General features: G+C 43.3%; 1 protein-coding gene across 2 annotated transcripts in view; it reads right to left on the bottom strand.

Moving 5' to 3' along the window:
- ATP6V0A2 (ATPase H+ transporting V0 subunit a2) overlaps positions 1 to 15,077 on the bottom strand; it is a 51,523-nt gene extending 36,446 nt beyond the window's left edge. The window contains exons 1-3 of one of the 2 annotated variants that reach the window (XM_063454311.1): positions 14,738 to 15,077; positions 11,207 to 11,285; positions 8,554 to 8,651 (exon numbers count right to left, since the gene is read on the bottom strand). In XM_063454311.1, the coding sequence (XP_063310381.1) occupies positions 8,554 to 8,651; positions 11,207 to 11,285; positions 14,738 to 14,854 (294 nt within the window). In that variant the 5' untranslated portion in view covers positions 14,855 to 15,077. Of the gene's footprint in view, positions 1 to 8,553; positions 8,652 to 11,195; positions 11,286 to 14,737 lie in introns of those variants that run through there. The other variant, XM_063454312.1, reaches the window with a different exon arrangement.
- Between the last annotated feature and the right edge of the window lie 2,235 nt (positions 15,078 to 17,312).

Below are 17,312 nucleotides of genomic sequence, written 5' to 3'. Positions count from 1 at the left end.
AACTATCACAACGGGACACATTCTGGGAGAGACAGCACAGAAGAATCTCTCAGAAAACATTTCTACATACCAAGATTGTCCAACTTGACTCAGGCCATTGTACGAAGATGTGTAACGTGTGCTAAAAATAATGCAAGGCAAGGACCAGTAAAGCCACCAGGAGTCCAGTTTATGGGGGGACTCCCCATGTCCGATTTACAAATTGACTATACAGTGATGCCTAAATCGGGTGGACATCGTTACCTGCTGGTAATTGAGTGCACCTATTCAGGCTGGGTAGAAGCATGTCCTACTCGTACAGAGAAAGCAGGAGAAGTTTTGAGATTCCTGCTACGAGAAATAATACCCCGATATGGACTACCCTGCTCTATAGGATCGGACAATGGTCCAGCTTTTGTTCATCAGTGCCTACAACAACTGACTTATATGCTTGGTATAAAGTGGAGGCTTCATACGGCATATAGACCCCAGAGTTCTGGTAAGGTAGAGAGAATGAATAGAACTATTAAGAATCAGTTGGCTAAAATGTGTCAGGAAACCCAACTTAAGTGGAACGTTCTCTTGCCCATAGCTCTATTGCGAATCCACAGTACACCTACCAGAAGGATGGGCCTCTCTCCTTTTGAAATCATGTATGGGCGACCACCTCCCGTACTTGGTAACTTAAGGGGGGACTTGAGTCAGTTGGGAGAAGGAATTACCCGGCAGCAGGTTGTAGAGTTGGGTAAGACTATGGAGGAGGTACAGAAATGGGTACAAGATAGATTACCTGTGAATATTTATCCCCCAGTTCATAGTTACCACCCAGGAGACCAAGTGTGGATTAAAGAGTGGAATAATGTACCGTTAGGGCCCAAGTGGAGAGGTCCTTATGTTGTTCTTTTGTCTACCCCTACAGCGATAAAAGTAGCCGAAGTGACTCCGTGGATACATCACTCCAGGGTTAAACCAGCAGCAGTCGATTCTTGGCAAGTTACAGCAGACCCAGAGAATCCCTGCAAGATCCGGTTAAAGCGCACGACTCAGTCGGAGTGACGAGGAACTTTGTGGATTACAAAATTTTATTGTTTCAGAGATTTGGTAAGTGAGTGAGAGGGCCATAATAAAGCCTGTCCGCTCACCGACGTATAGTATATAAGCCAGGAAAAGTCTCGAAGGGACTCCTGTGAAGACGAGCAGAACTCCATTCCCTGCAGCCCTTACATCCTGGAAGCTGAGGTGCCTTCGCACGGACGAAGACTGAGGATGACGACAAAAGATGTGTTTATGATAATGTTTATTTATGTGTATTTTTATATTCAGGAAGGTAGAGGTACCGACACTCCTAGCTGTGAGGTATGCATTAAGACTACAAGAACAGGTAACCATATTTCCCAAACCCTAATTTGGCATTCACAATACGAGTGTAAAGGAGATGTATCAAGATGTAGATACCTAAATATAGAATATAGTGTGTGCCATTTAGGAGTAGGAGAACCTAAGTGCTTCAGTCCGGAGTATCAACCTCGTACAATTTGGTTGACTCTCAGGAATGGAGATCCTCAGGGGACCCTAATTAATAAGACGGTGTTAGTATCCGTACATTCTTCGGGTGTTCTGCTATTTGATGCGTGTAAGGCGATATCAAGTGGTAGAAAGCCGTGGAATGTATGTGGGGATCTTAGATGGGAGAGGACGTATGGGTCTAACGATAAATATATTTGTCCCAGTAGTAAAAATAAATATGTGAGTCCTAGATGCCCAAATAGAGATTATAACTTTTGCCCATATTGGTCTTGTGTGGGGTGGGTAACTTGGGGACAGACAGTAGACAAGGACATGATTGTGACTAAGTTGCCTACCAGCCCATATTGTAAGTCTATGGAACGCAATCCAGTCCATATACTTATAAATAACCCCGACAAGTTCTTAGATACATATGGTAATTTATTTGGGTTTCAAATATATGGGACGGGTTTAGATCCTGGGACAATATTGTTTATAGGGATAGAGACTGATACGGTATCCTCCCAGACTCATCAAGTATACCATTCCTTTTATGAAGAGATGAGCATAGATAATAAGATCCCCCATAATGCTAAAAACCTGTTTATTGATTTAGCCGAAAGTATTGCCGGTAGTCTTAATGTTACCAACTGCTATGTGTGTGGAGGTACTAACATGGGAGACCAATGGCCTTGGGAAGCAAAGGAGGTAATGTCCGGTTCTGAGGCAGTTGACCAATTAATATCTACACAAGCCGATTATCATATGAGTGTTAGAGGTAAATCTGAGTGGAGATTAAAGACCTCCATCATAGGTTATGTTTGCATAGCAAGGAAAGGAATGATGTATAATACTTCTGTAGGAGAATTAACTTGTCTAGGGCAAAAAGCTTATGATGATGATACAAAGAATACAACTTGGTGGTCGGCTTCAAATGTCTCAGAACCATCTAACCCGTTTGCTAGATACGCCAATTTAAAGGATGTGTGGTTTGATCTATCCATCACATCTACCTGGAGAGCCCCAGCAAATTTGTACTGGATCTGTGGTAAGAAAGCCTATTCGGAGTTGCCACAGGACTGGGAAGGGGCATGTGTGTTGGGTATGCTCAAGCCATCCTTCTTCTTGTTACCTATGGAAACAGGTGAGACTTTAGGTGTTAAAGTGTATGATGTGAATCATAGGAAGAAAAGGGGACCCATAGAGATAGGCGCCTGGGAAGATAATGAATGGCCTCCCCAGTGTATTATAGATTATTATGGGCCAGCCACGTGGGCAGAAGATGGTACTTTTGGTTATAGAACCCCTATTTATATGCTCAACCGTATTATACGATTACAGGCGGTGGTTGAGATCATTACTAACGAGACATCACAAGCGCTCAATCTTCTACCGAAGCACAATACCAGGATGAGGACAGCAGTATACCAAAATAGATTAGCCTTGGATTACCTTTTGGCAGTAGAGGGAGGTGTATGTGGGAAGTTTAACCTGAGCAATTGCTGTCTTCAAATAGATGACGAAGGGCAAGCAATAGCTGAGCTTACTAGCCATATGGTTAAACTAGCGCATGTGCCTACTCAGGTATGGAAAGGGTATAATCCAAGCAGTTGGTTTGGTAGCTGGTATGAGTGGTTTGGAGGGCTTAAGGCAGTGGTAGGTGGAGTCCTACTGATTTTAATGTTGTGTCTACTCCTGCCGTGTCTTATACCCTTAGTAGTTAGGTCTGTGCAAAGCCTGATAGAAAATATAGCAGAGAGGAAGGCTGCTGCACAGATAATGGCAATTTATAAATATAAGGTTCTAGATCAGGGAGAACCAATGCAGGAAGATGAGTGTTGAAGATTCACATCATAAGATAAGTCTGGTCTGGTTCAAGGTAACTTGCGGTGTATGCAAACTAAGGTTAAGTGATGCCTCAAGTAATTGTGAAATATCAAGAGGCATCAAAGGGGGGAATGTGGTGGAATCTCGGTAAAAATAAATTTAGTAGGCCGAGATTACCACGTGGCATGTGTACGTACATATGCTGACGTATCGATCAGTTGGGTGCACGAGGCAAGATACGATCAGTAGTGTACGGAGCATGTGCAAGAATACAAGATGTAGTATTCCCCTCCTCCATTGTGCTGGACAAGCCATGCGGTCAAGCAGGAAGTTAATTCTTATTTGTATTGATTGGTCAAGAGAACGTGCGGGTGGAGCTTAATATGGGAGGAGTTATGTGCCTATATAAGGAGCCTGCACTATTGTCCGGGGCTCAGAACTTGCTGTATTTTGGTGACATTAGTCCCTCTGAGTCCCGATCGGTGATCCAATAAAGAATCTCTTCCTTCCTGAAGAAACCTGTGTCCATCTCTCTGTGCTTGGCTTCCGTCAGTTTCTCCGGTATCAGTACCTCAGGCATCTGTACTTGGACCCATTCTCTTTAATATTTTTATTAGTGATATTGCAGAAGGCGTTGATGGTAAGGTATGTCTTTTTGCTGATGATACTAAGATATGTAACAGGGTTGATGTTCCAGGAGGGATAAGCCAAATGGCTAATGATTTAGGTAAACTAGAAAAATGGTCAGAGTTGTGGCAACTGACATTTAATGTGGATAAGTGCAAGATAATGCATCTTGGACATAAAAACCCAAGGGCAGAGTACAGAATATTTGATAGAGTCCTAACCTCAACATCTGAGGAAAGGGATTTAGGGGTGATTATTTCTGTTGACTTAGAAGGCAGACAATGTAATAGAGCAGCAGGAAATGCTAGCAGAATGCTTGGTTGTATAGGGAGAGGTATTAGCAGTAGAAAGAGGGAAGTGCTCATGCCATTGTACAGAACACTGGTGAGACCTCACTTGGAGTATTGTATGCAGTACTGGAGACCGTTTCTTCAGAAGGATATTGATACCTTAGAGAGAGTTCAGAGAAGGGCTACTAAACTGGTTTATGGATTGCAGGATAAAACTTACAAGGAAAGGTTAAAGGATCTTAACATGTATAGCTTGGAGGAAAGACGAGACGGGGGGGGGGGGGGGATATGATAGAAACATTTAAATACATAAAGTGAATCAACACAGTAAAGGAGGAGACCATATTGAAAAGAAGAAAAACTACCACAACAAGAGGACAGTCTTAAATTAGAGGGGCAAAGGTTTAAAAATAATATCAGGAAGTATTACTTTACTGAGAGGGTAGTGGATGCATGGAACAGCCCTCCAGCTGAAGTGGTAGAGGTTAACACAGTAAAGGAGTTTAAGCATGCGTGGGATAGGCATAAGGCTATCCTAACTAGAAGAAAAGGCCAGGGACTAATGAAAAGTATTTAGAAAACTGGGCAGACTAGATGGGCAGAATGGTTCTTATCTGCCGTCACATTCTATATTTCTATCCCATGGTTTTAGCTGCCCAAAATTATTATTATTGTTATTTTATTTTTTTCCTAGACAAATACTTTGCTAGGATCCAGTGAGGTCAAAAGGTAAAAGTGCATTTGGCCCACATTCCGCCTTCCAAAAGTGTACCCAATGTGCCCACATTTTGTCAGTTTTGTCTCGTTGCTTCCTGGTAAATAGAGCCATAGGTTCATACCTATAGTTAAGGTGAATTCTGCTGAACAGATCCAGCACTTTTACAATGGAGAGCAATAAGATGTCTAGCAGCAAGGAGGATATGTGAAGCCAAAGCTCTGATATGCACAGGAACAAGAGCCAAAATGCTGCTTGTTGTGTTTTGAGAATATAGCAGGTACACAACCTACGTATGAGGTTGAAAACTTGCGACCAAAAGGGCAGCAACAATAGGCACTCTAACTGGATATGAATAAGTGTAGCTATTGCTGAGCGACCTCAATGCGATTCTAACATGCTATAATAACTTCCATTCACTGTATGCATCCATTCTGATGTATCTATATTAATGCTAGTTTATTTTCTTCCCATTTTGTCAGATATGGATAGGATGTGAAACAGTGGTACCGATTCAGGTGGTAACACGGTGACAAAAGATTAGGTTTAATTAGGCGGATTAACAAAACTTCAGAACCTTCAGTATGTTTTTAAAAAGCCTGTTACCACCTCAGGTTCCAGATACACTTATTGGTGTACTAGGCTCTTAGGGTGGAGGTATAGAAATAAAAATCTAAAGAGTACAGTTGCTGTAGTTCCCTATGAGGGAGAATTTCTCCATTACATATTATATGTGATATATGTGTTATGCATTTGTCTGCCCAGGTTTGAGTGGAAATTTGCAGGGGTATAATGCTAAGAGTGGCGATTGGTGCATGGGTCAAGAATTTGGGAATACTTTTTTAATTTTTACATTATTTTCCAACCCCTCTGTTCCTGTGGGTCCATTTTCTGATTACAATTACATGTCTGTTAGTCCAGCGCTACAGAATTTGCTGGCGCTATGTAAATAATAAAATAATAAGAATACAATCAAAAAGGAATTCCCTGCAACCAAAGCCCAACTTTAAATTTCCAACATCATATGAATTAATATCATACATATGTCCAAGTAGTGGTTGGTTGCCAGGATTGTACCTTTAAGATGACCAGGCTAGATAAGTGCACTGAAGGCAAGCCAAGCCCAATCAGTAGCATCAATGGTAGGATCGGCTGGCCCACAGCTGTGAGTGCCAAACTGCAGCTATAGTTGCTGACCTTCAGCGGTCATGTAACTAGTACATGTACTCATTTTTAATAGGTTGTGGTTTTAATTTTCAAATTCTTTGGTTTGCTTACAAATCTCTCTACAACCTAGCGTTCCCTGCATCTTCTAATGCAACTCCTTCGATATCCAGAGTCAAAAAACACTCAATATTTTATGTGAACACCATCTGTCTGTGCCCCATGAAATGTTTTATTATTATTATTATTATTATTATTGCAATTTATATAGCGCCAACAGATTCCGTAGCGCTTTACAATATTATGAGAAGGGATTTAACTATAGATAGGACAATTACAAATAAACTTACAGGAACAATAGGTTGAAGAGGACCCTGCTCAATCGAGCTTACATTCTATAGGAGGTGGGTGTAAAACACATTAGGACAGGAATTTGCAATCAAATAAGGTGGGCTGCCCTTTAGGAGAGGGCAAGAGACAGGTATGTGAGGTAAGGGTTAGTCTTGGAGGCCATATGCTTTCCTAAAGAGATGAGTTTTAAGGCACTTCTTAAAAGATGCAAGACTAGGGGAGAGTCTGATGGCGGTAGGCAGGCTATTCCATAGGAAGGGAGCCGCCCGCGAGAAGTCCTGCAAGCGCGAGTTGGCCGTACGAGTGCGGACAACGGACAGGAGGTGGTCATGGGCAGAACGGAGAGACCGAGAAGGGACATACCTATGGATCTGTGAGGAGATATAAGAGGGGCTAGAGTTGTTCAGTGCTTTATAGGTGTGAGTTAGTACCTTGAATTGACTCCTATAGCATACAGAAGGCCAATGTAAGGACTGGCAGAGGGGTGAGGTGTGAGAGAAACGACTAGAGAGGAAAATCAGTCTAGCAGCAGCGTTCATTACGGACTGTAGGGGTGCAGTACAGCTTTTGGGAAGACCAATCAGGAGAGGGTTACAGTAATCCATGCGGGAGATTACCAGAGCATGGACAAGCTCCTTGGTAGTATCTGGTGCAAGAAAGGGGCGGATGCGGGCTATGTTTTTAAGATGGAATCTACAGGATTTGGCAACATGCTGGATGTGAGGCTCAAAGGTGAGACCAGAGTCAAGTATGACGCCAAGACAGCGCGCTTGCAAGGATGGACTGATGTTGGTACCACAAACTTGAAGGGAGAGCGAAAGAGGAGGATCAGTATTAGGAGGAGGAAAGACAAGGAGCTCAGTTTTTGAGAGATTGAGTTTCAGAAAGCGGGAGGACATCCAGTCAGAGATGGAAGAAAGGCAAGCAGTGACACGTTGCAGGATGGCAGGGGAGAGGTCCGGGGAGGAGAGATATAGCTGGGTGTCATCAGCGTACAGGTGGTAGTGGAATCCAAAAGAGGTAATAAGTTTGCCAAGAGAGGCAGTATAAAGAGAAAATAGAAGTGGACCAAGGACGGAGCCTTGGGGAACTCCAACCGAGACAGGGCGAGGAGGTATCATTAGAAAAGGAGACACTAAATGAGCGTTGGGAGAGATAAGAGGAAAACCACGAGAGGACAGAGTCACAGAGACCAAGTGATTGAAGAGTTTGAAGAAGGAGAGCATGATCAACGGTGTCAAAGGCCGCTGAGAGGTCAAGAAGAATTAGTATGGAGTAGTGGCCTTTGGATTTAGCTGCGATTAGGTCGTTAGTGACTTTGATAAGGGCAGTCTCTGTAGAGTGGAGAGGGCGGAAGCCAGATTGAAGGGGGTCAAGGAGAGAGTTGGAATTGAGGAACTGAGACACACGGGTAAAGACAAGCCTTTCCAGAAGCTTTGAGGAAAAAGGGAGCAGGGATATGGGACGGTAATTAGAGAGGGTGGATGAGTCGAGGGATGGTTTTTTTAGTATAGGTACTACAGTGGCATGTTTAAGGTCAGCAGGGACGATGCCAGAAGAGAGCGAGCAGTTGAAGATGTGTGTTAGAGAAGGCACGAGACAAGTGGAGAGAGATCTGATAAGGTGAGATGGGACAGGATCGAGCGGGCAAGTGGTGGGGCGAGAGGAGCAAATCTGATATACATTTTATTATTGATATATTGTTCAGTCACTGTTATTGGGACAAGGAGCTGTGATTTAAGTGAAGCATAATCTACAGCTTCAGATAACCATAAAAACGTATCATTTCATAGCCAATATGACTAAATGCCAAAGCAGAGATCTCACAGGAGCTTAATATCTTAGTGGACAAACATCTAGGAAAGTATTACATAGAAATCAGCCACAATAACAGAGTCTGACACAGGCACCGAATACATTATCTGCTCAAAGAGGAAGGAGTTTGATGGCATAGGTATGTTCGACAGCAAAGTCTACAAAGGGATAGAATGGTCACCTTTGGTCAGACTGGGTGAGTCATTTGACTTTCAAGTATACAAGCTTAGAGATATCCATTTTACACACAAGGAATAAAAGACGCAAAGCAGACATCACCTGTATTTCTAACACATGTTTAGGTAGAGGAGCTGCAGGCAAAGATACTCCATCAGAAACATGAATGTCTGATTTCCGCATTTCTTTTACCAGATAATCTGCAATTATAAAAGTACGGCAATTAAAGGCACAGTTATTCTATTTGATTACTACAGTATGTATAAGATCTCAACTTTCAATACTGTTAAAACAATGCCAAATATATTTGAACCGTTCTTCGATTTATCAAGAACTTTGTTATGCAAATCATACATACAAACTCACACTTTTGAAACTATACGCAGTACCATGGCTATCCTGTTAAAGATGAACAAATTAAGAAGTGCAATCATGGCATTTATTTCTAAGAGAGAGTCCAGTCTTCCCCAAGTTCAATATTTCCCATTTTGTATCTTGGGGGACAAAAAAATAAATAAATTACATTTCTTATAAAATATTTAACAGGTGTAAATGTTCATATACAAACATTTATTTTTGTTCAATAATGTATAATGTTTACGTTTAAAATAAGTCAATAAAAATATATTAGTATAAAATTAACAATTTATAGGTTTATATAGTGAATCAGCAGAACAAGACTGTGTAAGGCAAAACATTAAAGAATTTAGAGATGATTAAAATGTATGTAAGGAAGGATTTATTTAGAAAGCAGTAATAAATCTTAAGGATTTAAAACAAGGAATCAATTATTTTAACCCCTTAAGGACACGACATGTGTGACATGTCATGATTCCCTTTTATTCCAGAAGTTTGGTCCTTAAGGGGTTAAGGAAGAGCCTCTTGTAGCCTAAACTTCTGTTTTGTCCATCTACATAGCTTCTGTTTTAATAAGCTCAACGTAGATCTTGCGTGCAAAAGCTTAATTTAAAAGGAACTGTGTGTGAATTGCTTTTAATGTGCTTCTTTGAGTTTGCCACGTGAAATTTAACCGATTGGATAATGCAAGTCAGGGGTTTAATTCAGAGAATGAGAGAGGTCTTGTGATTTTCATCAATTCAATGTTTGGAAAAAGAATTTTGTTAGTGAACCCAAAATATATTGTATTCAAAGAGTACCTTGGGGTTGGCAATAAAGTGTTATCTAAAATGCTGGATAATGTAAGCTTGCATTATAACACAAAAGAAAAAATATATATATATTGGTAAGTAAATATTGGAGTGTGTATTACACACTGTGAAAGACTATATAGGGGTAGGCAACCTTCGGCACCCCAGATGTTGTGGACTACATCCCTCATAATGCTCTTACACCCATAATGCTAGCAAAGCATCATGGGAGGTGTAGTCCAAAACATCTGGAGTGCCGAAGATTGCCTATGCTTGGAGAAACTCTTTCAGAGGTTGTCCACCCCCAAACCCTAAAAACTTTTAAAAAGTAAACTTAAAAAATTAATGGAATGCTAAAACTTACCTTAGTTCCATCGCCGAATTCAAATTCTCCCCTCAGCCCGGTCCTCCTTGGCTGACGTCACTCCCACATCCAGAGATGAAGGGAGGACGGACTGAGGTGACATCAAGACACACAAATGTAAACAAACCCTAATAAAAAATATATTTTAATCTGAACATCTAATGCATTAGTTGGTGCTCACTTATTCTATGGTATAACATGTAAATTCATGTGGAACTTGCAAAACTATTTACAATTAAAATTATTTAGTGTTTGGCCGCAGACATCTATGTAACCCACCTCCACAAACTCCAGTATACTAAAGTTAATGTAGCCTCATTTTCTTGTTCTAACATTTTGAAATAGGGGAATCATTGGAAAAAAAGACTCAGAGTTATTTACCAAGGTGAGAATTCAAAGAGAATTTCAAATTCAAAATAGCCAAACTGGAAAAATTCTCAGCTAAGTCTGCTATGCTTACAGCTCTGCTACTATGGCCTTACATTTGAAATCCACTTTAGTAAATAAACCTGTTTAGAAAGCATGGAGGTCTGAAAAGATTTAATTTAAATGGGCACTATAGGTAGGATTACTATATCCACCATGTTTTCAGGGACACATTTCATACACATATTAATAGGCAGTACATGAAAACGGTTGCCTTGTATTATGTAGAATACGGAAGAAGGTGTAAAGATTAAGTAATTAGGCAATGAAATATTCTGCCGGACATGCATTATACATACTGTAGGGCAACCCTTTCAATGCATTTTCCCATAATTATATGTATCCCTGAAAAAATGGTGGACATGGTAGCCCTAACTATAGGCACTCAGACCACTTCATCTGATCTGGGTGCAGTATCCCTGTCCCCCTTACCCCTGAGAAGTTGCCTCTAGTGGCTTTGCATGAAGACGTCCAGCGTCAAGCAAATCCCCATAGGAATGCATTTCTTGTGCGTTAGGTCACCCCCATCGGCTGATAAAGGCAGAAGAGGAGCTGACCAAGTGCTGAGGGATATCTGTGCTGGAATATCCTGGGGGGCACATTTTAGTGTTAGAAATACATATTTGTATTCCCTATAACTAAATTGCTCCTTAAATTTTTTTTACAAAAATTATGTTTTAGTGGCTTTTATATGCCAACTATTTAACTCAAGTTTGTGCACAATGCAACATAAAAAAAAAACACAATGACAGCTGTTTTTTTAAAGACTTTCTTCAAACACAACACAAACAAGCACATTGTCTCACCATCCACATACCCAATATTCTCTCCAACTCTTCACATTTCTTCATTTCACCAACATATTTTCTCTGAAATGCACTTACATGGGGATTGAGCTGTTAACAAAATAATACAATTAAACATTTGCTAAACAATTTATTTAACTATCCAATAATTAAAGAATTGCATATAGTTTAAGGGGAATTTAAAACACATATGTGTATCACCCAGCTGACACAATCAATAGTGTAACACACAGCAACATGACAAAAATGCATTAAAAAATAAAATAAACAGCAGTTACAGTCTAAAGGGACACTCCACACATCTAAAGTACTTTAACAATCTGAATTGGTTTATGTGTTAAGAGAGTGTCCTCTTTTCCATTTTACAAAAAGAGCCGATTTTAATAGAAATTTGTACTTTTATACATTTTTTATAAATCTTATCGCACCCTCTGACAATGGTTCCTGTTGCTTCCTGTTTGTTTAGCTCAGTGGATCTAAACTTAAGAGGCAGCAATTACCCAGAGCACATAGCAAAGACTTATCATTGAGCTGCATTGGGAAGTCTGTGATTGGACAACCATAGAAATTATGGTCTGTGGAAAAAAAGGTCCTCTTCTCCAAAGGCCACACATTTCACAAACTGGTTTTGGATATAATACAATGGGGGAGGGGTTGAGAGAAAGCATAATTAAATGCATGTTTTTATTGGGGATTATCTATTAAAAATAGTTAAATACAATGTTTTCCCCAATTAAGTGTTCTTTTGATAGTTGCTACTTACAATTACAGAATTTCATATGTGCCTGTGAACATAAACCTTTTTTATACTGTTTGTGTTCAGATCCAGCTTTTGATAGACTCATCCTGTATTCTGGACACACATCATACTTTGATGGGCTGCAAATGATTGGTGCTGCCTTGCATCATGAAAATGATGAGCAAGATGTATTAGCTGATGTCCCTTATGCAGCATATAACGTAACAATAATTCTGAGCAGAAGTTTTCATATGTTGTCCATCAAAATGAAAATGCAATAAATCCTTGAAAACAAGATAGATCTGGCAGACTGTCCAATGATATAATGCATCAGTAGACGTCTGTAGCAAGGTAGCAGTATAGATGTAATCTATAAATAAGCACTTTATTCGTGATGTAATCGTCAACGCATTTAGCATAAGTACACTATTGCTTACAAGTGTATAAAACAGACATCATCTCTGACACAAGAGCTGCCAAGCTTGTCTAACAAGGCAAGTGTGAGCTGTCAGGTGCAGGTTGTGGAAGGTGGCTGCCCCAAGGGATGGGTGGGTAGCTGCCCCTGGGGTTGGGTGGGTGGCTGTCCCTGGGGATGGTTGGGGGATGGATAAATTGCTGCCCCTGGTGATGGGTGGATGGCTGTCCCTGGGGATGGATGTATGGATGACTGGATGACCATGGTGATGTGTGGGTAGCTCTCCCTGGGGATGTATGGATGGCTGGCTGTCCCTGTGGATGGATGTATGGGTGACTGGCTGTCCCTGGCGATGGGTGCTCCTTGTGATGGGTGGGTGGCTGGCTGTCCCTGGGGACCGATGTATGGCTGGCTGGCTCTGGGGACGGATGTATGAGTGGGTGGCTGTCTGTCCGCGGGAATGGATGTATGGGTGGGTGGCTGTCTGTCCCTGGGAATGGATGTATGGGTGGGTGGCTGTCTGTCCCTGGGAATGGATGTATGGGTGGGTGGCTGTCTGTCCCTGGGAATGGATGTATGGGTGGGTGGCTGTCTGTCCCTGGGAATGGATGTATGGGTGGGTGGCTGTCTGTCCCTGGGAATGGATGTATGGGTGGGTGGCTGTCTGTCCCTGGGAATGGATGTATGGGTGGGTGGCTGTCTGTCCCTGGGAATGGATGTATGGGTGGGTGGCTGTCTGTCCCTGGGAATGGATGTATGGGTGGGTGGCTGTCTGTCCCTGGGAATGGATGTATGGGTGGCTGTCTGTCCCTGGGAATGGATGTATGGGTGGGTGGCTGTCTGTCCCTGGGAATGGATGTATGGGTGGGTGGCTGTCTGTCCCTGGGAATGGATGTATGGGTGGGTGGCTGTCTGTCCCTGGGAATGGATGTATGGGTGGGTGGCTGTCTGTCCCTGGGAATGGATGTATGGGTGGGTGGCTGTCTGTCCCTGGGAATGGATGTATGGGTGGGTGGCTGTCTGTCCCTGGGAATGGATGTATGGGTGGGTGGCTGTCTGTCCCTGGGAATGGATGTATGGGTGGGTGGCTGTCTGTCCCTGGGAATGGATGTATGGGTGGGTGGCTGTCTGTCCCTGGGAATGGATGTATGGGTGGGTGGCTGTCTGTCCCTGGGAATGGATGTATGGGTGGGTGGCTGTCTGTCCCTGGGAATGGATGTATGGGTGGGTGGCTGTCTGTCCCTGGGAATGGATGTATGGGTGGGTGGCTGTCTGTCCCTGGGAATGGATGTATGGGTGGGTGGCTGTCTGTCCCTGGGAATGGATGTATGGGTGGGTGGCTGTCTGTCCCTGGGAATGGATGTATGGGTGGGTGGCTGTCTGTCCCTGGGAATGGATGTATGGGTGGGTGGCTGTCTGTCCCTGGGAATGGATGTATGGGTGGGTGGCTGTCTGTCCCTGGGAATGGATGTATGGGTGGGTGGCTGTCTGTCCCTGGGAATGGATGTATGGGTGGGTGGCTGTCTGTCCCTGGGAATGGATGTATGGGTGGGTGGCTGTCTGTCCCTGGGAATGGATGTATGGGTGGGTGGCTGTCTGTCCCTGGGAATGGATGTATGGGTGGCTGTCTGTCCCTGGGAATGGATGTATGGGTGGCTGTCTGTCCCTGGGAATGGATGTATGGGTGGCTGTCTGTCCCTGGGAATGGATGTATGGGTGGCTGTCTGTCCCTGGGAATGGATGTATGGGTGGCTGTCTGTCCCTGGGAATGGATGTATGGGTGGCTGTCTGTCCCTGGGAATGGATGTATGGGTGGCTGGCTGTCCCTGGGAATGGATGTATGGGTGGCTGGCTGTCCCTGGGAATGGATGTATGGGTGGCTGGCTGTCCCTGGGAATGGATGTATGGGTGGCTGGCTGTCCCTGGGAATGGATGTATGGGTGGCTGGCTGTCCCTGGGAATGGATGTATGGGTGGCTGGCTGTCCCTGGGAATGGATGTATGGGTGGCTGGCTGTCCCTGGGAATGGATGTATGGGTGGCTGGCTGTCCCTGGGAATGGATGTATGGGTGGCTGGCTGTCCCTGGGAATGGATGTATGGGTGGCTGTCTGTCCCTGGGAATGGATGTATGGGTGGCTGGCTGTCCCTGGGAACGGATGTATGGGTGGCTGGCTGTCCCTGGGAACGGATGTATGGGTGGCTGTCTGTCCCTGGGAATGGATGTATGGGTGGCTGTCTGTCCCTGGGAATGGATGTATGGGTGGCTGTCTGTCCCTGGGAATGGATGTATGGGTGGCTGTCTGTCCCTGGGAATGGATGTATGGGTGGCTGTCTGTCCCTGGGAATGGATTGCTGCCCCTGCTCCCAGACAGACAGACCAATACTTACATCCCTGAATTCGGCCAGTCCTATCTCCCCGAGCTCGCTGACACAGTCATAAGCCGATCCAGATTGTAGGAAGAGCTGGGCCAGACACATGGCCTCACTCCGGAACAAGGACCCCATTACTGACAGCGGGATATGGGGTGCAGCCCCAGAGCTGGCCGCTCACTAACTCCTGGACTGTCTGAGAGGGTCCGAGGGCTCACTAACTCCTATTAGCCACCGAGCCCGGTGTCCGAGATGGCGAGTTATGGGGACAGAGCCATTGCAGTATTGCAGTCTGTCACTTCTATCCACGTCGCTTCCTCTCCGGTTGGGAGTCCAACACACAGGACACTTCCGGGATCGGCACTTCCGCCCGTGCTAGGCTAGTGGGGGCAGACTAGCCAATCAGGAGGCAGAGAGAGAGAGAGAGAGAGAGAGAGAGAGAGAGAGAGAGAGAGAGAGAGAGAGAGAGAGAGAGAGAGAGAGAGAGAGAGAGAGAGAGAGAGAGAGAGAGAGAGAGAGAGAGAGAGAGAGAGAGAGAGAGAGTGTGTGTGTGTGTGTGTGTGTGTGTGTGTGTGTGTGTGTGTGTGTGTGTGCGCGTGTGCGCGTGTGCGCGTATATATATATATATATTAATCTCATAGAACATCTTATTGAGCTATGGTTTTTTTTATTATTATAGTTTGTTTGTTTTATTTTGACATGTTTCTAAAAAATCAGCTGTGACTGTATACTAAAATAATATAAGAAACATTGAGTGGTTTTCAGTGTATAACTTAATATTTCCAGCATGCTCAGTGATGTAGATTAATTTAGAAATAAACAAATATGTTTAAAAATCTATCTGTTCCTGTCCAAATTTGAGATGATTAAATTGCGTATACGCAGAAGTAAATTCACACTGACACATGGAGTTCAGGTTAAAATAACTTCGAGAAAATTTAATGGCATCTGAAGAAAAGCGGGCTCGCAGACCCTTATAAGAGCGAAATTACATCATCATTGATTATCGAGATATCAGTAAATCAACATCATTAATTGGATTAAATGTTAAGTGGCTATGTCAATGTCCACCCATCAATATTATTAATTGGCTCTAGAACTAAGTGGTTAGCTAGGTGTCCTCCCACCGGGAGGTGGTATTGTTCTGGACACGGGTGTGGACAGATGGCTCAAGCGCCATCTTACCCAGCACGAGGCTTACTCGGCGGGAAGGGGGGCTTGAGCGTCATTTTGGGTAGTTAGTGATGTCAGACTCGTGGTCAGGTGCCGGGTTCTTTTATGAATAGAACATTTCATTAGGCCAGCTTCTCATGGCCTTGGCTATGGCCTTGGTTATACTTTGTTGCATGTTACAGGAGATTCAATAATTCCGGGGTTAGTCATGTCTTTATAGAAAATACAGTCTCTATTCATTACACTAAATGCTGTTAGGAAATTATGTCATGTAATGTAATTTAAAATGGAGGATTCTGTCAGGTAGTGTGGGTTAAAATGGAGTTAGTGCAAAAATTCAACACAGGTTCAATACAGGTTTTTAATAATTCTACATCAGTCCCCCCTATGAAATGTTAGATTCTAAAAAGATAAACTTTATTTGTTAATACCAGAAGACGTGTTAGCCCAAAGGCACAGAAACCCCGTGGCCGCTAGCTAGGTGTTAATGCAAAGTGCAATTCTGTCCCTTAATCTGACCCTAGTAGGCTAACTCATCTGTCAGCATGGCTCTCGAACACTTCACTCCCATGGGTGGCCCATGGTGGCTTGTCCACCACTTCTCCACACGGAGACTTTACCCATTACTGACGGATGCTGTCCCTAAGCTGGTCCCTTCCTAAAACTCTTGCACTTTATCAATAAAAGGGATAGTTTGCAGCGGTATACAGGGTGTGTTGAGATCTTCAAAATCTTGGTCATCAACTGCCAGATGTGCAAAAGTTGGTGTTGCTTGGTCTGCAGTCTTCTGTAGGAATTTTCTCAGACAAGGGAGGACACAACAAACGAGAAGAGGAAAAATAAAAAGAGAAATTAGTATTGCCATACCAATATGCATTAAAGCTTTTTGCCATCCTGTCATCCAACCAAACCATCTTTCCCAGGGATCTTTTATCCCAGAATTTCTTTTTAACTCTTCAGAGAGCTCATTTAATTTTTCTATGGCTAAGGTGACTTTACCATTAGGGCCTGTGTTTTCTGGGATGTAAGTACAACATGTCATGATGTCGGGCAAAATTTTACATACACCCCCTTTTTCAGCTAGAATCATGTCTAAGGCCATTCTATTCTGGAAGGACATTTGGGATGTAGCCTGCAGCTGTTCGGCTAATCCCTGGAGGGCATCCCTGGTGTAATTAACAAAGCGTTGTTGGTTGTAATAAATGTAATTTATCCAATTCAAATTCTTGTTTGCAGTAACTATGGTAAAAAGTGATTCAAATCCTGCAGCAACGTCATCTCTTGCTTTAAATTCATTGGGCACCCCCCTAGGCACCCCAATGGCATCAATATAAATGTGAGGGTCAAAACTGCCTTTTACTGGGGCTTCACGCTTAACCTTGGCTGGTGTGTGTTTGGACTCATGTGTGTCAGGGTGTGT

The sequence above is a fragment of the Pelobates fuscus genome, chromosome 5 (genome assembly GCF_036172605.1).
Source record: "Pelobates fuscus isolate aPelFus1 chromosome 5, aPelFus1.pri, whole genome shotgun sequence".
Taxonomy (NCBI): Eukaryota; Metazoa; Chordata; class Amphibia; order Anura; family Pelobatidae; genus Pelobates; species Pelobates fuscus.
This window is presented reverse-complemented; position numbering and strand designations above follow the sequence as displayed.